The sequence below is a fragment of the Anoplopoma fimbria genome, chromosome 13 (assembly GCF_027596085.1).
Source record: "Anoplopoma fimbria isolate UVic2021 breed Golden Eagle Sablefish chromosome 13, Afim_UVic_2022, whole genome shotgun sequence".
Classification (NCBI taxonomy): domain Eukaryota; kingdom Metazoa; phylum Chordata; class Actinopteri; order Perciformes; family Anoplopomatidae; genus Anoplopoma; species Anoplopoma fimbria.
In genome coordinates, this window is record NC_072461.1 from 4,076,437 (window position 1) to 4,103,389 (window position 26,953).

The 26,953-nt window shown below is 38.0% G+C and overlaps 1 protein-coding gene across 2 annotated transcripts; it reads right to left on the bottom strand.

Annotated features, from left to right (window-relative positions):
• Positions 1-9,947: 9,947 nt before the first annotated feature.
• On the bottom strand, positions 9,948-26,913 carry si:ch211-225b11.1 (uncharacterized protein LOC561694 homolog). Of its 2 annotated transcripts, XM_054611062.1 has the most exons (13): positions 26,211-26,913; positions 24,550-24,684; positions 20,596-20,806; positions 19,692-19,824; positions 18,876-19,010; positions 18,013-18,116; positions 17,173-17,297; positions 15,544-15,656; positions 14,356-14,496; positions 14,106-14,205; positions 13,826-13,926; positions 13,571-13,738; positions 9,948-12,931 (listed from the first exon to the last, which is right to left on the bottom strand). In XM_054611062.1, exons 1-13 carry the CDS (start codon positions 26,428-26,430, stop codon positions 12,818-12,820), a joined length of 1,800 nt encoding a protein of 599 aa, XP_054467037.1. In that variant the 5' UTR covers positions 26,431-26,913; the 3' UTR covers positions 9,948-12,817. The 2 variants fall into 2 exon arrangements, with proteins under 2 accessions (XP_054467037.1, XP_054467038.1); XM_054611063.1 differs by lacking the exons at positions 24,550-24,684; positions 26,211-26,913 and adding an exon at positions 22,621-22,720.
• Between the last annotated feature and the right edge of the window lie 40 nt (positions 26,914-26,953).

Sequence of the window (26,953 nt, forward strand, 5' to 3'; positions counted from 1 at the left end):
TACTTATAGGCAAAGTGATACTTTGAGCTAAATGCTAACATCAACATGCTAACATGTGCACAATGATAATGCTAGCTGTCTGATTGTAAGGAAGCCTATGAGAAAATTACCCCACTTCTCACTAAGTCTTAAATAACTATTCAGCTAACACCTTTCAGGCCTGTATCAACATAGTTGGAGCCAACTGACCTGAGGACTGATTCCACAAACACCCTCAATGTTTTCAAGTGAATCCAGGCAAAAAACACCTCACTAAAATTCACCTTCAGCCAATGCATAAAGATTCCCTATGGAGGAGGCATTCGCTTTTATAATATACGACAAAGATGCACACAAATCCAAAAGACTCTACGATGTATGATGTTGGACTCTCGTATTGCTCTTTCTTGTGAACACTATGCTGCCTCATCTCCTGCTTCTTCTTGGCCTCCTAATTGAAGCTGTACTCGCGCACAGTAAAACCTGTATGAATCACAGGCTACACTATTATAGTAATTGACACCTACAACAGAGCTTTGACTTCATCGGGTATTTTCTGGCAATCCGGCTTACTTGCTCTCCTGGGCTTTGGCTCTGAATTCACACGTATCTTTTGAAAAGTGTAACTAAAAAAACATCGCCCTCTCCATCCTCGTACAGCTTCCTGAAGGAGTAAAGTTAGAACGCTAACACGCAAAACTAAGATGGCCAACAATATCGCCTCAAACAACGAACACAATTGATTTAGTTTTAATTTTCCACTGGGATACAACTGCTACCTTCTCATGTCAATCAGCTAACAATCACGTGTCATGTTTATCAATCTGCGTATTGATTTATCATATGCCTGGTGGCCATGCACCCATGGGACTGATCAGTGATTCTCAATGGGATCAATAGTCAATAAAAAAAACTAAACAGCCATCACTCCACTCTGTGTTTTTTTCCTGCAGTGTGGTAATAATTTTTAGCTGATGTGAAACCTTACAGTTCCTCCCTGGAATAGTTCTCATTGATTTGACACAGGAATAACACGATCGATAAGTGTAGTTGCTGTGCATTCCGTTTGACCTTTAAACCGATAAACACTTGCTTCCCACGCCGCAGAAAGCTTTTTGGCAACAGTTGCAATTACATAAGCAGTTTTATGTTTTCAAATTGTTGCATAAATTCTCAGTTAACTATTCTGGGACATTTGTCTTGTAGTACTGGAAGAACTTTAAGCTCTCACTGCTCAGAAACTGCATGCTGGATTCCACTTTAACAATTTCCACAAACACACAGCTCATTCACATTGCGTACACATTTTGAAATCTTACATTGTGAAGCACAGAAAAACCTTCTGACTATAAGGATGATTTATGGCTGCAATTCTTCATTGTTCTTACTTTGGTGTTGACCCTCTGGGATGAAGACACAAAGCATAGAACCGTAAAAGCTGCTCTAACTCCCAGACTGTTTTCCTTGATGACCATTAAGTGGCTCTATAATTGCAAAGCAATTCTACTCATCAGCCACATGATGAGTGATTAAAGAGTAGACATTACTGCTGCTGCTGCTTTAAGCTTGTTCTCTTATAACTGTCGCCTGCTAAAAGTGACAGTTTCATTATCATCTGAACAGATGGCTTTCACACATTCACGTCCTCTAGCATTAAACCCACAAAAACCCCAAAATAGTTTAAGTCAGTTAATATGTGTCATGTAGTGAAGTGAGTTCATACACCCACAGTAAACATCACAGTCATTTGATATTCTATGTGTTGACAGTGAGAGTCTGGACGACCTGGAATGATGCGGACTAGAAGTCGTCAATCAAGAATCTCTGACAGATTGTGGCGCTTACTTATTTTCTGTCAAACTGTGCCCTTCAGAGAAGCTGTGTGGAGCTTCCCTCGGCTACATTAACACAAACCAAAGTCCTTGTGATTGTTGCATTAAGAGTATACCTCAATTCGTGACTGTCTAATCGAGAGTGTGTTTTGTTTAGAGGGATGTGAACTTCCTTCCTGTGGACCAGATGTAGCAAAATTTACTGAGGTAGTCTTCTTTTAAACCTGGTGATGGCTCCTTTAATTAATAATTCAGTAACCTCTCCGGATCTATTACAAAAAAAATAGATCCTGCATTATTTAAAGGGCGCGCTGAATTAATTATAAATATGAATTAATGATGAGATTATCCTAAGCATTCAACTTAAATCCCTGGCAGTAGCGCTCCAGCAATCAAGGACAAATCATTTTTTACTGTAGATTTCACTCACCAAAAAAGAAATGCTCTGCTCGGAAGACCGAGGCTGTGAAATCAGCCAAGCGCTGTAATTGCTATTCAGGGAGCGTCTCAATGTCGGTGCTGCAGCCGGGGGTCGTATTACCGGAGACCTACATCTTTCAGTCACCATCAAAAAATAATGATTCTTTGCGGCGTTCTTTTGATCCTTTTGACTCTGCTGCCTGTCGTTTCTCATTAGACACATCTGACATAGTTTGGGATGTTTTGGTCAGTGGTCACGCTTCCTATGTGTCACACAGTGCTTCAGCTTCAACACAATCACATTTTTGTTTTATAAAAGGCCCTAATTTTACATTCATGTCCTCTTTTAAAAGCAGAGCATGCCGATGTTAATATTATCTAAGCTATTTTCCTCAACCAGAATGATAAGATGCTTCCTTCTGTTCAAAGACAAAAAGCATTCGCAACTAGGGAAGAGCTGCAGATACTCATAAATGACTAAGATGTGATTGATGCTTTCAAGGGGCTTTGTTGCAGTCCCTCATATCTGCCAAACTGTCTCAAAGCTCCACCTTGTCTTCTTTGTCTGCACTGACTCTTGTCTTGTATTAATAATGACTGCAGTCTGTATGATGAGTGTCCACACAGACAAATAAGAGTTGTGTGTGCGCATTTATGACTGAAAGAGAGATAGTAGGGGATAATATATTCAATTTGTCTTTTTTAGAAACATTACAGCTGTAAAACTGGATAATCATAGAAAGTTTTAAAAAACAGACTGGCCAATGTTACTGCAACTAAGTGTGTGTTTGGATTCCCATGTTTCTTTCACCTTCAGTTGTTCAGCAGGGGTTTCACTGAGAGCAATGCTCTCTTTTTCAGAAATGATTTGATCGTACTCACACAGATACACCTGGAAGCTGCCAAGTACAACATTGAGGTTGATTAAGGGCTTTTACGCCACCACCACTGACCTTTGTATTGTAGTTATTCATTTGAAACAGTTTGATGTGGATACAATCCGGTGTTAAACTATTTTCCAATTTGCCTCTGGGGATAGCAACTAAAAATAAACTGCCTCAAATACCAATTCAAATATGGTGCTTTCTGACTCTCAGTGCAAATCTGAGATGAATCTAAGAAAGTTACTTACTTTTAAAAATATTCTCTTCAATTGAGCAATAGGGTAAAAGCCACCAAAGTGAGCACTAATAACAAAACACTGCTGCAACATTATCCCTGTCTGAACAAAAAAAATAATGAGGCTAGAAAATTCTAATGACTTCATGTGTTATGAAAACTACTGTAATTGTGACGATGCTTCCCGATCCGAAACCAATTCATTGACTTTAACACATTTGCCAATCCCTGACTAACAGTGCATTAACCTGCTTTACCGAGAAGGATTTTCTTTTTGTGTGCTCATTGAGGCGTTTGTTTGTTTATGAAAGCTGTGTAACAAAAACTCAATCTGGTAATTGGGGTTTCCTGTCTCTTTGGGAAATTGCAGGGTGTCAAACCGTTAAGTCAGGCGCAGAACAACAGCCCTCTACTGATAATTATATATCACCACAAGTAAATCACACACCCACATACAAACATGCTGGAACACATGGCAATAATAGTAAAAGTCAGTGTTTTTTGTTTTGAGCACTCACATAACAAGCAGCTGTCAAATGGCAGCTCAGTTATGTCACCATCATCAATTCTTTGCATGCCCTGGAGAGTTGACCCACTTCAGGTTGCACTTGTGTGACATCCTCCTTCACTTCTTCACGTCTTTCCTGTCACCACAAATAAGATCAGGTCAGGTGGCCTCAAGAGGAAACGGAAGTTGACTTCTGTGTGTTTTTGTGCATGTTGTCAATGTACCGAAGTAAAAATCAACGAGGATTGTCAGGTATTGACACTGCTGTTTGTTTGACACAGTTCATTTAAAGCACATCCCTGGCTGGTGGTCTATTTTAAAGTACAACTGAAATAATATTGCTTTTTTTGTCTGCTACAGCAAACATATCTGCTCTGTGAATCACAAAACGTATGTTTAATATTTAATATTTCATGATGCATTAAATTGATGGAATATTGAGACCTTATTTCGTTACAGCCAAACAAATCGTGCTCAAAGCTGTGACCTCAGCATTCTATCATGGGCAGAGCCGACGGTCGCACTGAGCCAGACAGCAACTACACAACACTAGAGCTCCCACAGAAAGCCACATTAGGTTTCTTGCTAAGGTTTCTTTCATATCTAACTTATAAACATGAACACAAGTCTTGTCTTGCACTCTAGCTTGTTGAATAAGAGATCAAACAAACATTCACTGGGAAACGTAGACTTAATTTCTTCACTTTGCATGTAAATGTACCTGCAGATGTCACCTTGGTCGTTTTAGATGCTGGTGACATTACTCTTCAACACCACTAACAACAAACGGTCTGCCCATGATATTAAGGCTACAAGTTTGTACAAGTTGTACAAATGGGGATAACCCTGAACTCTGTGAGACAGTTTCTTGTCCTGGTATTGGTCTTGGTTGTACACACAAAAAGTGACAGAAGTATTTTTAAGAATGATTAAAAAACAAATTTAAGAAAGAAACCCTGCCTCCGCACAGCTGTTTCATTGTTGGTTTCAGAAAGTTACAAAATGATTTGGACATAGCCCCCCAGCGAGCTCTGTGCACGGCAGCATGGAAGTTGGCCGTTTTCCCTTCAAACACTTGTTCAATGTCATTTCTAAGGAAGCAGCCAGACAGCTTCCTGGCTTTATGAGGGTAGCAGTGTAGCAAAAATGACTAAGAAAAAATATGTCCATTCCATTTAAAATATTGATATTGATGCATTTTCAGCGTCAACCCTTTTAATTACGCCGATTAATCATAGCAGCCGTACAATACTAGTACTTCGTTGAAGCATATTGACCCCTTTCCCTCAGGCGTCATCCAATCTGAAGAATAATGATATAATATATGCGAGATATGACATAAAAATCTACTGGACACATGACTTCTGTAATTAGATTTTTTCTTGAGGTGTCCTACAGGGATCAGGGCTTGGACCCTCACTGCTTTTACTTTTTATGTTACCTAACTTCAGAGTTATATATAAGGAAGTCTTGAATTGTCACAGTCTAGTCAGACCAGTCATCTGCATGCGGCCTTAACAAGCCCTTTGGTGTGTGATGATAAGCAATTGTTTTCAAAAATTGAGATTACCAGTAGCAGATGACTGTCATGTTCACGATGAGTGGAGGAGGAGCAAATTTTGTGTATTTGTTTGAGATCAGATAGGAGGATAATCTCAGTTACAAGTATTATGTTGATATCCACTTATACTGATATTAGTCATCCAGCACAAGCATATCTATGAGGGAAAAACAACTGTAAGTCATTATTTCAGTGATAAAAATGAATTAGGTAAGCGTCTGTTAGTGTGGTACCCTCTATATGAAAACAAAATTATTTAAAAAAACAGGTTAACTGTTCTCTGCAAACAAATGGGCATATTTGGGAACTGTTGTGGAGAAAGAACAAGATGGATTGAACTGGGATTGTGTTTTACAAAAACCCATCTAAATTGAACAAAGGCACACACGACACCATCCTCGAGTCGAAAGGGATGCAAATGTGGAAAGGCGTGCAGAAGCATCATCAACCTCAGAGCCAAATTCAATTCTCTGCCAGCTTTATGAAAGCAGACGAGATAAATTGACATGTCTGTGCAAACTCATTTGGTTAGCATGGTAGAAGCAGTCTAGCACATAGAAAAAATATGCTCTTTATTCTGGCGATACTCAGAAAACATATTACACATTTTGGGATATAAAAGACAGACTTCTTTTAAATGCATGCCGACACCTACAACATCTATTCCAGCCTCATACAAAATCCAATGAAATTCTTCACGGGAAGTTCCTTTGATTGAGCAGCGGCACTGCTGCTTTTTTCATGCCATCCTGCAGGAAGTACAGAGCAACACAACCAGCTATTAGCTCGGGGCTGTGGAGTACAGGCATATTCAGTGATATCGTCACATGACTCCAAACCCGGTCACATCCAGCCTCTAACTCAATCATGGAACTTTATGTTGACATACTCTATCTATTATGTCAGATGTATAATAAGCCAATTCTGACACCAACACAAAAGGATGAGGTAAAACAACATCTGCAAGTGAAACATTGTGAATGGAACAACTTTGTTCCAAATATTCCCATCAAACATTTCATATCTAAAACACGACTCTACAATTCAGAGAAACCTTGCTGATCTACCAGTTAGTTTTCTGTCTGAAAGCAATAATAACACTTTTCATACAAAAGAACTCTGAATCTTCATAAGCCTATAACAGCAGTTAATTTTTAGGAGAAAGGCCAACTAATGCTGTGAGTTGTGGCCTTGTTATCAGCAGGAGGTGAGCACTATATAGGGACAGGCTTGTTATGTATGCACATCCCAAACAGACTGAAAGAAAGCTCCTGAATCCTCATTAAACAAAGGCAACTATGCAGCAGAGGCACACTTTAGCATCCAAGCCTCAAAAGCTCTAATCTGCATATGAATGGTTGGCAAGATACACTCATTAGCATTTTAATGGGTTGAAATGGAAAGCATAAATAAACAAATATGCTTATTTAGACAAATCATGTGTGCATTAAATGTAAAGACTGCCATGTTAAACCTTTGAACAGGCGTATGCATATGGTAGAGGATGAATTAATTCAAAAGCAGAGGCATTCAAGCCACCAGCAGTTAACGTCCTCGTCCGTCACAAATACACACCTTTGAACATTTGATTTGCATGTATTTCTATGCTGATTGCACCCTATAGGTAACTGCCACCACACACTGTTCAGATATGTTTGTTCTGCCCACAGACTGTGCAGCTAAATGCATATCAGACAAACCACAAAAGAGAGCAAAACTATAACGACCACTGCAGGTGCAGTGACGCAGACATTTGTTCCTTCAGACTGAAAATGTGCTTCATGCAAGTCAGCAACCACAAAGAAACTAGATAAGAGTGTGTTCATGCTTCAGAGAAGTGAAATCCTACAACACTGCACAAAAACATGGAGTGAATCCAGAAATAGACCTGTGTTTCATGTGTCTGATGTATTTCAATGGAGGTAAAAAAAATATAGCTGATGCTCAACTTGTCATCAAGGTAGTCTATCTGATATCTGATAAAGAAGTCTGTTATATGTTGTATGATTACCTTTTTCAATACTGGACAGACACTTGTTTAATACATCAATGAAGTACAGTTGTATTTAAGCTTGATTCAATACCTTTCAGTCTTGTGCTGTTATAAATGTTATCATCTGGGCTTTTTTAGTTCATGACAAAAATATTGGGGAGGTTTTACGCACTGCAACTCTGGATATTTACCTTTGTAACAGATACTGATATCCGTCATGGCATTTTGAAGCTGATGAATCTCATGAGCAAAAATCGTCAGCTATAATCTTCACGAGAGACTCGGGAGTTTTCATTATATCTTCCTCCTTCTAATCCTCCTCACAAGCATATTTATGACATCAACGAGCTTGAAGAAAGCATAAAGAAGCTGCTGTGGATTCCTCAGATGAAGAGTCAAGGGCTGCAGTCGTATCATCATGATGGAGTTATAAAGTATGTGAGAGAAGTGGTTAATGAAGATGGAAAACTCTCCTTAGATGTAGTATGGGACCAGTAGCAGTTTGCAATCAACCTCGATCTCTTCCTCCTTGTCTTTATCATCTTCACACACACACACACACACACACACACACACACACACACACACACACACACACACACACACACACACACACACACACACACACACACACACACACACACACACACACACACACACACACACTCACACACACTCACTCAAATTGAAACAGATGGGATGCTCTTCCCTTCACACGGTAAACTGCAAGTAAACATCTAAAACAAGAGTGTGGCGTAACAGAGGACCAGCAGGGGAGGGGGAGTAAAAATAAACCTAAAGTTGTAACAAGGGAGTTAAATCTTTGCCTTTTCAAGTTTCCTCACATGCAGCGTACCAGTTTTTTGTCCTCCCTTTTTTTAACCACAGTTGTACTTAAACACTCATGTTGCTTTATGTATGTGGAGCAGAAATTATCAGTGGATTTTCTTGACCACAGCACAATTAGCTTCTACTCCATAAAGGTCAGACGAGATGTGAAACAGCTCCAACATGAAGCGTAGCTGCTGGTTTAACTCTTTGCCTGGAACAGATAAACATCTTCACCACCCACATCAGGAGTTAGACAGTGACCCATCTCCCTCTTCATTGCTCATTTCGGCTCACAGACGCTTCCCCTCTGCCATCTATAATCATTCATGTACTGCCCTTCGAGCTGCACTGTCTATGGCTATTGATCAACCAGCATTCCAAGCGCTAATTTAGTGCCCATGATCCGGTCTATCATGAGGGAAGCAGGAAGGGGTATTGATTAATGTACAGTTGTGCTCAGGGCGCTGCTGCGGCACGACTAGGGGTCAAACTAACTTGCGACGCTCTGAGAGCCCTGCATCAAGATTTGTCTCTCACACTCATATTGTCTCTGCAGCTCTGCAGCGTTGTTCACTGAGACAGTAGATGTGATTCAGTTCCCAGTGCGGTCATCAATTCTTAAAAGTATAAGTACTGATGGTGCTGGTAGGCAGTTTTTTGTAGATGTAAGTATCAAGCAATTCCATATATACTCCCTTAGTGCATAAAAATGTCGAACTATTCCATGGCCAATAGCATTTATCAACATTCAATACATTATTTAAGAAAAGGACAGCGCATATCATACAGTAGTAATAAGTGTTGTTTTTTACTGTACCATGTATGGGGACATCATTATGCTGACAAGGAAGAACCTCATGGGAAACGTTGTTCTTAACACAGTCATTCTGAAAAGTTGTGTTCAATGTTTTAAATTAGAAATTAGAAATATAAAACAAAAAACAAACCAACAGAGTTAAAATAGAAAGACTAAGGAAATGTAGCAGATCTTGAAAGTGTTTTAACTATCAACACACTATCAAACATGTTTGAGTATTGTTGAATTCCCCATGATGAAATATTTTGTGATCATACCATTTAAGCTCTGCAACAAAATAATTGATTTTTAAAAGTGATTATTATTATTATAATTACTATTTTCACTTTCACTATAGTAATGACTGCTTGCACTTTTCATACAAGAGATGTTCTCTACAAAAAATGAAACAAAGGCAGAATATTAGATTAAATTAGAAAATTCAAAGACAGTGCATGCTAATAAATATAAGTGCAATTAAAAACAGACCATTAAGAATAATAAAAAAGAGAGAAATTGTAAAAAAATTATAATAATAATAATAATTAGAATTACATTAATTATAGGCCAATAAAAGGTTTTCAGCTGTTGTTTAAATAAATTCACAGAGATAGTTTAAAAAGGCTGTGCTGTTTATTTTGATGTATGATTTTGTGTTTTTAAGAACCCAGCAGTAGAAGATCTGCGAGCTCATGAAGGCTTATTAAACAAAAGTCTGAGTCTGCAATGTAGGTCATTCCCAAACCATTTAGAGATTTTAAATAAGTAAAGGACCTTTTAAAATATATTCTAAAAAACTAATCAGATATATGTTGCACATTAGTACAACAAATAACTGCAATGCTGCCACCCAGTGTCTCTCTGAGGTAGTGATCCAGTTGACTTATTCACTGACACCAGAGCAAGAATGAAAGCTCTTTATTTGACAAAATGTTAAGACACCACAAATCAACACAGCAGAATTATGATAAAAACAGTTAGAAAAATGAAACATATTTGCTGACATGATAACAAAAATGAAATCCAATAAAGTAGGATTCATTTGAATGAACATAAAACATGATAAAGCACATGTGTGTCTTGAATTTAAAAATAAAGAAATGTCTCGCCTTAAAATTATTTACATTTTTTGCATAAAGTGTGATGAGCGTGTTCACTGTCAGTGTGAGAATTTGGGAGAACTCTGCAGCTTTTAATGAAGTCACTAAGAACTGTAAAAAATAACGTAACAGCAGCCAAAGTTACAAATTTCCAATGAGATTGTATATTATGAGGGGTTATTTGAAATGAGGGATGAACAATCTTGTTTCATCGATCAAACAGATTCTGCAGGTTTCTATTCAGCCACAAACTGCAGCAGCAAACCGTGGCTAATGGTTGTGTTATTCTCTTCAAAATCCTCATTGCACATTTAAACAATTGATACAATTCATGACATAAAGCAAAATAATGCAGCTTACAAAAACACAGCATATATATGCAACATCTTAAATAAAAGTTTTGGTTGTCAAATTCAACATAGATGATCTAAAAACAAAATATTTTCATGAAAGGCACTTTGCTTCTCTTATGTAAATAAAAAAAAACTGCCCTTAACGCCATATATTTGCACAAAAAAGAACAAATACAAAACTGGATTGACAGCATTTTCACTTTTTAAATTGTGTTACAGTGTAAAATGCATCTATCATCGTTGAGGAAAGTATTAAATTGTTCCTTGCACAGTTTTAAATTATATTCAGGTGTTTTGAGCATTTTATTTTTTATCAGAGCATGTTATCAGTACTCAGGGTTAAAGGCACTCCTGAATGAGGGTTTGTTTGATAAAAATACCTGGTGAGACAGAAAAGGCCAATAACCAAAAGTAGGGCACAACATTTTAGACAATCTTACACCAAAGCATGACTTTCCCATTTATAGTACAGACATCTCCTCTGGTCTTTTCCAGCAAAGGCAGTTTGTCTACATAATATATTAACCCAAAGCTTACACTTCAACAACAGTCCAACACTGACTGAACCCTTTTCTACCCGATCTGGTACAATCTCAAGAGGTCAATCATTTAAAAAAACTAAAATAAACTACCTAACACCAGGGAACAATCTCAAAGTTAATGCTTGAGATAAAATAAATAATGTTTCCACCAAAGTGAATCTTTTGGTGTGAGATGAAACAGTCAGTAATTAACTGCAGGTTTTGGGTCAATACAATATGGAACACTGAATGGAAGGTTTACCGGATTACCAGATAAATGTTGCCCTCCTCAATATTAGCTACACTCATTAGCCCAATTTAGCTTTGTAGAAGAAGATCAAAGGCACCATTTATAATCTCTAAAATCTTGTGAGTGGCCTGCTCCAAGGTAGGTTATATAATGCCAAAAGCATTGCTGAAAAGAATTATATTAACTCAGTCTGTATGTATCAGACAAGATCCGAGAACTGATTCACCCTCATATAACAGGAACCTGCCTGGATTACATCACTCACAAGTGAGTCTATGTCAAGCTTTGCCGCAAATTGCATTGAAAACTCAACACAATGCATTTAATATAAATTCACAATCAAATTGCATGTAAAACATGTTTGTCTGTTATTCTGAGAAAAGATTCTATTTGTATAGTTCTGTTTTAAGACCTCTGCTTATGTGTGTTCACTTGAAACCTGTTCAGGCACTGGAAAGTTAAAATGATAAAATATATCCAAACACTCAAGTGTCATTGTCTGCTGAGTGTTTGGATATCTGAGGCAGTCTAGCCACTCATAGGTCAAAACTAATGATGCGTTCAGGCAGTCCACGTCAATCATAAAGTGGAACATTTCTAAGTTTGTATTGGCAGCTTCCCTATTTGTAAAATACAGAGAAAAACTAGAACAGTTCTGTTTCACAAGACAGACGACTAGCAACAATGTTAAAGGGTAACTTTTAACTAAGCACACTTGTGCATTTATTTTTGTAACTTTTTCTGTTATGTCTGGGGATTACCAACACATCAGGCTGCCATCAAAAACAAACGGTTGTTAGGTTATGTTTAGTCTCTTCTATCACACATTGCTGTGCTTTTTTAATTGGACTATTCTAGGTGCTGACCACCGAAACCTAGCAAATACTCACTCTACATTTAGAAAAGGATTGCCTGAACACACCATTAAAAAGAACAGTACAGTTTTATGGGTTAAAAGGCCAAAGGCTGCATTTCACCACTGCATCTGGAGGAGACTCTCCAGTGGGATAGGCCTCTACAGCACATTTGTGACTAAAATGATAAAGTGATAAATGTAGCTAAAAAAGGGTTAATAAGTCACTGATAACCTCTACCATGGATACATAATACAGTCTTATTTACACATTGCATTAGGAAACATCACTGCATACAGCAGGCATTTAATCAACCAAAGGGAGGAAAATAATCATTTAAATTTCAATCTTTGGTTAAAATGAACACCTACAGGGGGGTTCAAATGAAATTAATTTAAATAAATTAACCTTTAGTTGTTGGACAAAATCTAAGATCTTTAATAAATACCTTGTACAAGGTGAAAAAGATTTTGTATGCTATTGAAGTCAACTGCAGCTTGTTAAATTACTGCACATGTATGTAAGGATTACGATACAGTAAAGAAACTGTCCTTTGGTAGAACAAATAGGATATTATAGTTGTATGATAGAAACTAAAAGATTGTGTATCTCAGTGTACATATGGTTTATTCCATTACTAAACAGTACCTTTGACCCTATCACAGGGTTTGGTATGCACAGACGCACAGACTTGGCTTCGTCATGCCACTGAAGTAAACAAGGCTTCAGACGCCGGGTTGTCCAGGTTTAGTTTTTCCGGCAAAGATTCGTCAGCATCCAGGTCGATTGTGGAAATCATTGCTTTTTTAAGTCGCTGAGGGTTAGAGAAGACAATATTTTAGAAACTAAATATTTTAGAAAAAATAATTCAAGCACCTGGATAGCTCAAGCTAAAATAAATAAAAAAGAGAAAACAGTTATTTCCCATCCACAAGTATTAGCCAAAGCCACAGCTCTGCACATAACACTCCCATACTATTATCTCCTGTTAGGATTTTGGAGCCACTAGTGTTGTAACTGTATAGTCTGGCATTTTGGACGAGACTAAAATATCAACTTCTGGATGGATTGCCATGAGATTTTGTACAGACGATTCACAAACCTCAGAGGACGAGGCCTACTGACTTTGTGTTTTATTCTAGTTGCCACCATAAGGTTGACATTTTTTGTTTTATTGTGAATTGTCTTGTGTTTATTGTTTTTACTTTGACAATCGCCTGACTTTTCCTGTAGCGTCACCACCTGGAATCTTTTTTTTATTTTGTTCAATATTTTAGTTTGTGACCCAATAACCTGCACAACAAATGACATTCACATCAGCCTCAGCTGTATATACATTGTGAGTCGCTAGCATGGTTTCAAACATTCAGACTTGTTTAATGATAGAGAAGCATCTGATGAGCTGTCCACATGCTTCATTTTTATTTGTTTGAATAATGACTTGTGTACTCACCTGTAGCAGTGAGCCCTTGTGGCTATAGACCTCTTGAATGGCTCCGAGTGGGATCCACACGATGGAGACCATTGAGATGCCCCAGCCCACCCCTTCAGCCCACCCTGGGTAGGTGTACTCCCCATAGTGAGCAGGAGTGTATTGGACGATGCTGGAGATCAGTATACACTATGTAGGAAAAGGAAAGTGTTAAAATGTAATTAAATAAACATTATTATTAGTAGTATTGTACGGATAATCCTCTTTAAACCTCACCAGCACCAACAGAGGACAGAGCAGCATCCAGCACACACGAAAGTAGATGTTTGGAGTTTTTCCTAGCATCCTCTTGACCATTAATGAGACTCGTGAGGTACCTGATGAAAATAAAGAGCTGACTAAACACTTGAGATAACTGCTATTACAGATTCCCTGCTATTATGGATATGAAAGATGTTTAGAATACAGTTTTAATAATTAATTTGCCGCAGCAAAGTTTAAAACCATAAACATGACTTCTTGGTTTTGAATTTATGAACATTATGCTGGATCTTACCAAAGATCCAGCATACAGCGACAACTTCAAAGAAAGCCAGGAACACAAGGGAGACCACAGCGGTGTAGTGGTCCATCAGCTGGAACACATAGATGCCTCCCTGTGGAAGGTAGAAGAGAGAGAGAGAAAGAGGAAGACCAAAATGACTAAACTGTCACTAGTGATACAACTGTTACCACACGTAGGCTACTAAATATCCTCAGATATGTTACTCTGAGAAGTAAAAAAGTTTTGCTGCAAAATACTGTACCTTGGTTACATGAGGAACCCCCATGATGAAGCCAATGATGCAAATGGCCAGGGTCAGCAGCTCCTCTCTCTTTAGGAAACGCAGAACTTGGGGGCCAAACTCATCTTTTATGAACGTTATACCCACCTCAACATTGGCAAACTGCGGCACACAGAAAACACAAGCTGCGTTTTAAAATAGTAATCCCTGTGTAAAACACGTGGTTTCCTCATGATTTGTTATTCCTCTGAGACATTCTGCAATCTTTGTTTTGGGTGAAATTATGAGGCTATGAAAAGAGCTGGGTAACTATGATGACAGAGTTGGATATGGAAGGAGTTTAAACAAAAGTTGGTTGTTCATGACAAAAGCAGCTGACAAGAAAAGCTGAAAATGGAAAGTGTATTTAGCCAAATAATAGGAGTTGTTTTAAATATAAATGTTCAGGTGGACAGCGAATTTTGACCATCGTCATTACAAAATTAAAATTTCTCAATTACTGATAACCAAATACCTGCAAAACTGTCCTTTCATTTAGTTATGCTTAGCAAATGTGAGCATGCTAACATGCTGAACCAAGATGGTGAACATCATACCTGATACACATAAGCACTGTAAGTTTTTGTGAGCTTGTTAGCATGTTGTGTTAGCATATTAGCTCAGAGCACAGCTGTGCATATGTGCAGACTTACAGAGGCGTTAGCAGCATGGCTGTAGACTCTTGTTATTTGGTCTGGTTGGATGGTGTGTTCATCTTTTAGCATAGGGCAAAATAAATGAGATATCAATCACCTAAACTCACAAGTTTTTACTATCTATTATACTTAATAGAAATTGCAAATTTCCCCGCTGCAGGACTAATAAAGGATTATCTTATCTTAACTTAACATTGAATAGGTCAATGTACCAGTAGAAATACATGAGAGTCCGTCAGTCAGTTCAGGTTAGCGGCACTTTATTTATTTTGAGGACACAGACCTCCTAAATAGCGAGTGGGTAATCAAGTCCATGGCCAAAAGGTGGACACAGTTATGTAAAACAGCTACTGAGAAATGGTCATTCTGAATGTGCACAGTTGTGAATAGCAAGCAGAAATATTCTGCATTTGCTTTGACTACATTAGTTAAGCAATGAAAACATCCATTTCTACTTTCCTCCAGACAAACTAAAGCCAAGTCCGTGTGTTTATATGAGTGTTAGAGATGTTACCTGGCTGTCCAGTCCCAGACACAGCAGCATGAAGAAGAACAGAGGGGCCCACAGCTGAAAAACAGGCATGGTGGAGAGGACTTCCGGGTACACGACAAACACCAAACCAGGACCTGAAACATGATAAATTCAAGTTGTTAGTACTGAAAGATGCAAAGGTATACAAGTTTACACAAATTCAGCTGGTAACTGCCGGGAAGTGGACTTCAGTTTTTGCATAGAATAAACAAACTAGATATCATGTGTTTATTTTTGAGCTTTAGATGTGCTGGTAGGCGATCTTTGTTATCTTTGGACCGAGCTAGGCTAGCTGTTACCCCCAGTTTTCATACCAATATAAACTAACCGGCTGCTGGCTTCTGTTACATATTCAAAGAAATATCCCAAAATGTCAAACAAAACCTAAAAAGCTTGAACCCAGTGATGATTGTAGAAACAAACTGAGCAAAATCCCACAAGAGTTTATGACATTCCTTTTAACCACCTTTTGGCCTCACCTCATAGTCTATAATAATAATAATAATAATAATAATAATAATAATAATAATAATAATAATAATAATAATAATAATAATAATAATAATAATCTATCTGCAGCTTACCAAAGCCAAACCTTTACCAGTCGGAATTAACTTTTTCTCAACAGCTAAACAGGTGAAATACAAATTGATTTACAGAATTACAATTGCCTTCACAGCCACTTGTTTTTTTGAAGTACTGGTTGAATGGGCTATGGTATATCTCTATGTTAAGTCAATTCATTAAGGCTTGGCGCCAGACACAAGGTGGTAAAGAGCACTATGGGATACTATGTCATGGACGGACAATGTGACGAGACTAAATAATACTTTGTTTAGCTCGAAGGTTAATAAACAATGAATGATGGCGTGTAGTGGAGGAAGATTGAATACAGGTTAGTTGCACCTTGTAAATAATGTATGCAGAGAATTTCATCTGAGCATTCTTTGTGACATAGGTTCAAAATATTTATTACAGCATACCACAAACCTCAAAGTCTGTCTTTTGTCCTGGAACTCAAACACTGAAATGATTTAGACATATTGCTTTTGAAAAGATGCAGGAGGAATACAGAAAATTTTGTGATTGGCCAACCATGCCTACAAGTGCATATGAAACATTGCTCTTTTGTAAACAGTGATCAGCAAAACATGTTTTCAGGAAGGTCAGATGAGATAGTTATCATCCCACAGAGTAATAAGAGCTGGCACAGATAAACAGTGTTTTGATCACCTTACAGAATCCTTATCTGAACCAGTCTCTGTTTTTAATAATGCATTGCTTAACTGTCAGAGCTCCTGCTCAATGTTATTTCAAGCATTTGGTTACTGAAGCCAAAACTTCCACAAAATATCCTTGAGTGACCTGCACATTTCCAATATTTAAAAAAGGTGTGCACATCTTGATATCTGTGACCTGTTTTTCCATTAAAAAGAAGAAAAAAAACATCTGTCATATCCGCAATAGGAGGGGAAAAAACAGATTGGGAACTGTTTGTATGTCCATCTCTATTTCTGTAACACACTAACATCACTAAACATCACATCAAGTCCAAAATAAAACAAAGCGATGGGATTGTGGTGCAATGGTCTCTCCAGGCTTGATGCTTACCATCTGTAGCTATGTTTTCCACTGGGAGGTTATGTATATGAGCCATGTAGCCAATAGCTGAGAAGATCACAAAGCCCGCCAGGATACTAGTGAATGAGTTGGTAAATGATACAATTAAAGCGTCCCTGGGAGAGAATGAGGACAGAATAAACAATGTTGGTACAGTTACAGTATCCAAGAAACGCAGTGAAAACAAACGTACTAGGTTATGTAGCAGCCATTTGATCATCAAGACAACAGTTTGAAGCTTTTATACTGCATCAACAAGCTCTCAGTTTGTCAGAAATTATAGTAAAAAATAAAATAAAAAGGGGCAGGTACATAATGTAGGGCCGTTAAGGGTTTCTGGTATGTTTCTGGTAAGCTGAGGCCTTTATATACTGCATTAAAACACCCCTCCTATTTTTAATGAAACCACTAACTCTTCATTTCCTGTCAAACCATTTCTCGCTGATCATAGCAGACAGGGTTCATTTCAGGTCTCTGCAGGATGGGATCAACCTTTCTAGAGAGCAGCTAAAGATATAGCAACAAAGTCATCACAGCAAATGCGGAAAGAGAAAACTAAAAAATCTAGCTTCTTTAATGTAAAACAATTTGTTCTCTTTGTTCCCTCTGCTGCAGCACAGACAACTAGTTCAAAGTAGATGGTTTTGGAGTAACTTGTGGTCAAGGGTAAATATTTATTGTATTTTCAATCAAGTGATTCAGTTGTATTTTTGGAGGTTTGTGACGGTGCCCTAATACGTACACTGAGAGAATCAATAAGAAACCAACACCGCTGATATTCACAATCAAAGACACAGTACAGCTTTTCCAGACAGAATTTTAAATCTTTACCTGAGAATGTTGTTGTTGAACTTGTTGTAACTGGCCATCGAAATCATGGTGCCAAATGCTATTCCAATGGAGTTAAACACCTGGGCAGCGGCATTAACCCAGACCTGTGGTGGAGATAAAGAACAGCATGAGCATAATTCACTTCTGTGTAGTTTCATTTAATTTAGTTTTTAAAACTATTAACAGCTTTTACTATGAGTGATGGGTTCCTCCAAGGAAGTGTTTGAGTATTTTAGCTGTGTTCTTTTTCTGAGCTTCAACTTCTTCATATGTGTTTGATTGCACGTTTAGTCATGAATATTTAATGTTAGCGAGAGTTTTAAGATCTGAAATAACACTATAAATGTATAGGTTCATTTTCCAATGAGCAGGTAGACTGCGGTTTACATTTACGCTACTAAATCTACGTTTAGTAAATTTCCAGCTTACTTGTTCTTGTACTACTGACGCGTCAGGAAAGACCCAGCTGTAGCCGGATCAAACCATTGTGAGAGATCTGAAGCCCCTCCGGATCTAGTTACGCTTTCTGTCCTGAATTTTTTTTAATTCTGGCAGCTGTTCCTAAAATCTTCAAAGCCAAATTCTTCACTTTCTAAGATGTCCCGAGTACAACCTAAGCTGTTTATTGAGTTCATTGCTGCAATGACCACATCCTCGCTTCCTCTATTGCAGGTCTGGCTTTTCCTGTGTTTTGAGCTTAAGCAAACACAATACAACAGATTATTCTCCGAAAGGAGAAGTTAAATATAAATTTGATATTGTATGAGATAATAATTTACTTAATTTAACTATCTGAGGCCAATGTGTAACCAAATAGTACAACTTAGCCCCTTTTTTTCACCCATTCATTCACAGAGTCTCACCTGCACTTCAAACAGTTTGCCCCAGACAGGTGTCACAAAGTAGAGGATACCATCCTTGGCTCCAGGAAGCTGCACATTATTAATGAGCAGTGCAAACAGGATGAAGTACGGAAATACAGCCGTGAAATACACAACCTGTGTGATACAGAAAGAGAGAAGCAGGAACTGATCAACGTGTGAGTTTGTTGTGTACGTGGGGTTGTAACAGTTGAGCTGATTTGGCCTGTTCCAGTGACACCAGTGATTTTGCCTTCATGGGAATAATTAGGGGTTATTTTATTAAAACAGGCCAAAACTTTCCAGGTGATTAATTACTGCACAGTATATCGCCTGCATGTTGGGAGCATATCCAATTTTAATGCTCTTTTCTGTTTTATTTCATAGTGCTTGATCCTTAATTGGCTGAGCAAACATGTTTGTTTTGCATCTGAAGCATGTCTTGTATGTTTTACACAAAAGTATATGTATCTACTTCATGAGTATGAAACAAAAGTATACCACTTGAAATAGAAATAACACATAACATAGTATTAGTGCTTTAAAAAAGTGTATGGTACAAACACTTTCCATAGTAAAAAAAACTTTAAAAATGTAAACATATTTTAAATGTCATTCTTAGAAAAAGAATACTAAGCATATAGACGACAGACTACACACTCTGTTATCAGCACAAACAATTTCACCTTGGCTTATAAACCTCCTTGTCTTTATCTCTGACATCAACTTTGACAAAAATGTCAGAGGACAGAAGGTTTTCAAAACCTGTATAAAATACAATAAGCATAATTCACACTGTGCATCAACAAATCTTCTGACCTTGCCAGTGGATTTGATTCCTTTAAATATGCAGAAATACACGATAACCCAGGAGAAAATTAGACAGCCAAAGAGTTCCCAGCAAATGCCACCAGCTTCTTCAATGCCACTGGTTTTCTGCAGAAGTCTGTGACTAGAAAAAAAAAAAGGAAAAAGCAGTGTAAGAAAATACAAATAACAAGTGATCCCCATTATTGTATCCTTAAAGCCCCTGAAAACTTAAACTTTGAGAAAACTTTAACATAAGTAGGTGTTTTTTATTGATAGTTAAACAAATAAAGATCAGCTTGACCAATAGTCATGTTTCTAAACCATTTAGTCTCCACTGGTCAACCAGACAGGGGTGTCCCGTATCACCTTTGTTAATTGCATTAGCCATTGAGCCTTTGGCTACGGCCATAAGGGCTCATGAAGGCATCTCAGGTACAACTATAGTTTGTCATGACTATCACATATCTTTCTATGCAGATGACTTCTTTGTTTTTACAAATTTTAAGGAGAATTTGGCGTTTAATTTAAAGATTTAAAGATTTTTTGGAAGTTTCTCAGGAAATTAAAATATACAACTCCAGTCAGCATTAATATTTTTGAACAACGGACTGTGTGGGTGATATTTGGTCAGCCCCGCACACTTCAGAGCAATGAGAAGGGCACAAACAAAAACAAATACATAAACCTCTCATGTGAAAATCTTTGGCGGAAAAAGTGGATCCACATCGCTTGACAGTAAGAAGATGATTGAGAACATAATAAAATCATTTTCAATGCCTTCAAGAAAAACACAACGCTATTTTAATGAGGGCTGTTTCCTCCAGTTAATAAAAAAAAACAGCTGGAGTATTGACATAAATAGCGTAAATTTATCAAAATTAAATGAGATGAAAATGCAGTGAACTAATCTCACTCAAAGAACTGTTGGCTGGCCGATTGCAGGTGGGTGGTGTTGCCAGGGAAACCACTGGAACAGTTTCCGACAGCATTCCAGGTGTTGTTGCAGGATGTCCAGGGGAGGGTCGCTCCGAACGAGTGGAAGAAATAGTAAAGTGCCCAGCTCATGAGCACATTGTAGTACGTGGACAACACAAAGGAGATAACAACTGTGGCCACGCCAACACCTGCAGAGTGACACGTAGGGAGGGAGGACACAACGTGTGAGAGACGACTCCGAAGAAATCATGGTTTGTGTTATAAAATCTCTGTCAGTTTCAACTATTTTTTTGGCCTACGATCAAAGTTTTGGGTATAGAGTACATCTCACATAAAGATAGACAACAGAGAAGAGCCAGTATTGCAGGTAAATCTCTGGTCAGTGGTGGCCAAGAAGGACTCAAGCAAACTCGGCCACAGATAAAAGGCATTCCTTGAGCCATGGATTAGAAATTCCACTATGTCATTTTGGCCTGTGAATAAAACAGGCTCTTGACCAAATGGGTAAAGGTGAGATCAAAGCCCTCCAACAGATGTAAATTATTCAGGTTTTTAACACCTGTGGTTCTTAGCTGTGGATCAGGTTTCCGTTTGGGGTGTGTGTCTGTGTGTACCATAGGTGTTTCTATTTTCTTCACCTGACTCCGCCTCATAGAATTCAGAGCAATGAATCAGCTAAAAAAGACACACGTAGTACCGTCTATAAGACATGTTTCTTCTGTATAAACTTCTGTATAAAACACAACTTTTTGTACTATCTGACAAAACACATTTTGATATCAGTACTTTGTATCAGGAATTTTGGCAATTATGCTTTTTCGCTGACTTGCTGTGAAAGTCTCTCATGTTTGGTAAATATGTAGCTGGAGCTAGCAGCAGGGTAGTTTAGCTTAGAGCACATTAAAAGCTCAATAATCTACATGTAATATCCGATTTGTTACATCTTAACACAAAGAAGAAATGTAAAAAGAAAATATGGGCCAGACTATTTGTATTCTATTTGTACAGAGTCACACTCTCAGTCAAGCTGTTTCCAGTCTTTATGCTAATCAAAGCTAACTGGCTGCTAGCCTCAGCTACATATTTACCAGACTGGGGTAGAAAGGCATAGATTTCCCCATCTAACTCCCAACAAGAAAGCGAATGAGCACATTTCCAAAAAAGTCCAACTATTTTTTTGCTATTACTATCCCCATTCTTGATATTTTGCATCCTGTTATTATTTTCATCTTTCTCATTTGAGAATGATAAGAGAAATGTTTTCCTGCTGACTGAAACACTGTCTGTGAAGGAAATGGCGCTATGACTTTTTAGGCAAACATTAAAACTTTGCTTCCTGAAACTAATTTTTTTACTGGTTGTAGCCTGGAATGCCATGCTCCACTGGATCCAGAGTGTCTATCTGATAAAATACAAGGAGAGGCAGCTGAAAAACAGCTCTGTGTAATCATAATGACCGAACCACGGGAAACTCCGTCTGAGCTCCAGGATCAGCTAGAGCCACTTTGTATGGCCCATGTTAAGCGCTCCGTTCATTGTTATTGCCTGTTTGCCTCTTTCACTCTGCAAATCTAGCCTACATGGCTGATCGGTACACCAGACACACTCTAAGTGGTGAAGTCATTTCAAACTGCCAAAACATATCAGTGTGCTGGAGTCAAAAACAAGGTTGACCTGTAAAAGATCGAGAAAATCAGTTTGAGCTATCCTCTTCTGACTCATCTTCATTAGTTTATTAACCTGTTGTGCCTCACGTGTCCACTAGATGCCCTCACAGAGACAAATGAGACAATCAAAGAAATACTGGCAGCAAATTTAACCAATTCAAATCTTACATTTGTATGCTATGATTAAGCATACTGCAGTGAATTAGACACAAGCATATGTACTGATTTATGATAGATAATTGTCGGCATCTAAATCACAGATCACATGTACATCACAGCAAACTTCACTGAGCTGCACAGGGAAATAATTCAAAAGAACATAGAGAAAAAACTACCTGCTTTTGGCCCTTGCTTAGCACAAAGCATTAACCAGGAAGAAATGAGTGATAAATCAAGGGAAGGACCCATACGTTTTGACCGGGTAGACAATCTCTGTCTTTAAGGAGATAAGAAAACTATGGAGAAAAATTGTAAGTTAGAACAAAACAGACAGTATTTTCAATTCACAGCCATAAGTATTGATTGTTGATGGCTGGGCTCTTGTGTGATCTGCCGGTTTACTGCCAGTGCTCTCTGGGTCCACACATTTCAATTTTTCAATTAACTGCTGGCCTGTATGATGATCATTTTTCAGAGGCACTGTAAACTTTTAAATAATCAAACCATCATACTGAGCCACATCTGCAATTTGTTTAAAGAACGGATGTAGACTTCATTGACCCTTATTTGATTTAATTATAATTCAGGTAAATCAAATAAGGATATTCAGTTCATGGTTCCGTTGATTTAATGATTTATTTCTTACTGATAAACATTTTTAATGTTCATCCAATTTCAGAGGTGTTATTAAAATTTCAAAATAAATAGTCAAGACAAAAAAAACCACTACAGTGATTACAGCAGTGATTGAAATGTTCACTTGACAAGATCCCATCCATCAAGATGTGAAAACAATCCATTTATCAGACAGAAAAGGACAGATTTCAGTTCAAATAGAAGACAGAAAACACTGATGTTTAGTGTGGATTTGAATCCAGATCTGAACCAAATATAAAGGGACGGATATGCACAGAGTACATTTGCCAGATATTTTAATTCAATTAAGAGCGGAGGGTCATGAGAAAATTATTAAAATGTTCATTAAAGTCCTATATTATGAAGAAATAGTTTTCAAAACATTCCTGGTTTCACTTATTTTGTTAAACACTCACCAAATGTTAGTGAATTTTAGTTTTGTGTCCAAACAAAAAACAAACACAATCAAGACCAAAAACCATGCCCAGAATAGCTGAACAGAAATACCTCTTTACTTGAGAAATTCAAAGCACAGTGTTTAGTGCTTGTATGACCGGTTCTCCAGAAAGCTGACCAGGTTTGTGGTGTTGCTTTCAGCTTTCTGGAGAACCGGTCATACAAGCACTAAACACTGTGCTTTATTGGGTCCTGAACAATACACCTTCCTTTAGAGATGTCTGTCATTACTCCTGAGAACGTATAGGGATACTCCACCTACTTTGCAAAGGATCTACTGAAACCTGTACTTTGATACAATATACTGCTGTTTGTTTAAATTTCCTTTATGTACCTGTGAGTCACCACATACTGTTTGTGACATTTCCTGTTCCTTGTGTACTAATCAAGCCATCATGACTGCCTGTATGTACACCGCCACAGTGTCCCAATCTATTTGGCAGTATATGTTATTTCCCAAATATTTGTATTTCTAACTCACAAACTATTCTGTTGTATTTGGCTCATGTTTTGTCGAATAATTGATTTATATTTCTGCTGCAAATATTAAATACACAGAAATGTGTCAGCCTCTAATGAAATCTGGATTTATCCTCTCCAGGAACAATCTAGTTCAAAAGTGTCTTTGTTTACATACTGTATTGATCAACTGGGATTTTTGGGACTGTTGGTTAATAATTCACTTTTTCTGGGACGTAATTTGCTCAAGGATGGATTGTAGTAACAATTTTATGGTAAAAACTATATAAAGAAATTGATATTTAATATTCAATAATTAAAGTTACCACTCTCTAAAATGTAGTTAACTAGTATACATTTTCTGATCATTGGTGCCTGATACATACTGTTGTTCATGTGCCAGACTTCGTAAACATACTTCAATAACAAAAGGGACCAACTAACAAAAAACATTGTCTGTCTACTGACTTTCCCCCAAAATGTGAAATTGAAGGAAAATTTATCAGATGGTCATCCTCGACACAGAGGAGCCTTTGGCCTTGAGAGTCACTCACCTTTTAACAAGGGACAGATTTTGGCGAGAGCATGCACTGGCCCTAAACGAGTGTACTGCCCAATAGAGAACTCCATGAAGAGCAGAGGGATGCCACACAGGACCACCATGGTGAAATAAGGGATCATGAAGGCACCTGAACCAGAAGAACAGAGAAGAACAGTGGGTGGCTGATACTATTGGTAACAGCTCATTATGTTAACTATGTATAATGATGCATCATGAGAATAATATGATGTGGTATTTGCTGTGTCATTGTTCAAATAGAGCATACTTACTCTACTAACAGGCTTCTATTGCCTTTTTTTACAATTAAGAAATCAAATCAGTTTCTGCTTAACAAGTTTGTCCTTTAAAACTGATGTATTTAATCTTTAAAAACACATACTGTTCATTCATGGAAATAAGACTCTAACTCATATCTGACCAAATTACTCTTCTTTGTTTAAACCTACAGGCTTTTTTTTTTATCTACAATCACAACTGTCAGTCAGTGAAAATAAAAGCTTCAAGGCTTTTAAGGGCTCAAGCTCTGTTTCACAACAGCCGTGAGATGCTGTGCTGAATTGTGCTGAATCATTCTCCATTACAACACAGATGATGTTACAATGACGGAGAAGCAAGATTTGTTTGTATAACGTGAATGTTATCAAACATCCAGTTACCAAATCTCTTCCAACTACCAGAGTGGGTATTAGACATGTTTATCAATCAGCTGAAGACAACATAGTTCACCTCCATTCATAATGTTGATATATTACATTAAAATAGTGGATCGGTTTCATATGTTTCCATTTTTTCCCACATTGCAAAGACACACAGGTGAACAGAGGGAGTCGACTCTAAAGTCACCATGAGCTGTGAATGTCTCAGTCCGTATTTGTTACCTCTATGACAGACTTGGCAACCTGTGCTGGGTTACCTTGTCTCATTTTGCCCAATATGTGCTGGGATAGACTCCAGCCGTCTAAAAACCTGAGCAAAACAAGTGGTTTACAGAATGGACGGGTGGTTGGATGAGACAAATCATTTCCTTAGTTCTGGAAGATTATCACTCAATTGACACATGTGCTTCGATTTTGAATTTAAAATAAAAGCATGTCGGGGACAGTTTCTGTTGTTACGACCCTCCTTGGTTATGACTGGGACTATTGTTGATCTATGAAAGGCATTGATGTATTTGATATCAGCCATCCTGCATGTGACTGTTTTTTTTATGCTACAGACTTTAAGGACTGTGTAAGGAACATTTTGAACAGGGCAGTCGGAATAGTTAGACATCAACATTAACTTTGTGTCGTTTTTTTTGACTTACATGATGTTAATCATGACTTACTTTATTAAATATACACTCTGTGGCTGCTTTATTAGGTTCACAAGGGTAATATATTGCATCCAAATAGTATAATTTTTTAGTGACTGTCAGAAATGTGGAAATGGAAACATATGTTTATTACTAAGGTCATAATGAAAAGTAATGTACTCTATATTGTATACCAGTTATATATACATAAACAAGGGGGCAACATGTTAGAACCAAGCATATGCAAAATAGAAGGCTAATCCACTGTAAATACATTTGCATAACATATCTTTTCTCCCTTGTTGTTTTGCAGACTGTGATTATGAAAGCAAACACCCTTGATCTTTAGACAGTCTTACCTCCACCGCTGCTGTAGCACAGGTAGGGGAACCTCCAGACATTGCCCAGTCCCACCGCGTACCCCACCGACGCCAGGAGGAACTCCAGCCGGCCGCTCCAGGTGGGTCTCTGCGGCTCTGCGTTCGCTGCTCTCTCGGAGATCACTTTGGGATCCAAGGATTTCAAAGCATAGTCTCTCTCACCAAGGGGCATCTTTGGATTTCCGCCACCGACCTCCATCGTGGTTTAACAGTAAAAATGTACGGTTTTCTGTTAAACACAATAATCTGTACAGCGCTTCACTGTATCAGACGTCCGAGAGATGAATGATTACCAAACCAAGAGCATGGGTTCCGTTTAGAGGGCTCTCAAGAGCAAATTGTCCCCGGATTTAAAAAAAAGAAAAAGGTCAAAATGTTCTGTTTTACTCACATTTACCTTTCTGTGCGTCTGTTTACTCATTGTTATTCACGATGATCAATGAAAGCCTATAATATGCGCCAAGGATATCTTACAAAACATACACGTGCAAAGTGCGCCCCACGTTTCCTCCCAATTCACCCAACTCGGTGTTTTGTAACGTAACAGAAGTGGTCCCATCTATCCTTGCTGCTCCGGCTGCTGTCAAGTTAAGAGGCTGAAAGGCAGCACGCCTCTTTTCAAAATAAAGCTCTCAAAGCTTCCCTTATTCTGCAGGCTGGGAGAACAGAGCCACCACAGAGATGGCACAACCCAACTCTGACAATGGGAAGAGGTGGGGCTG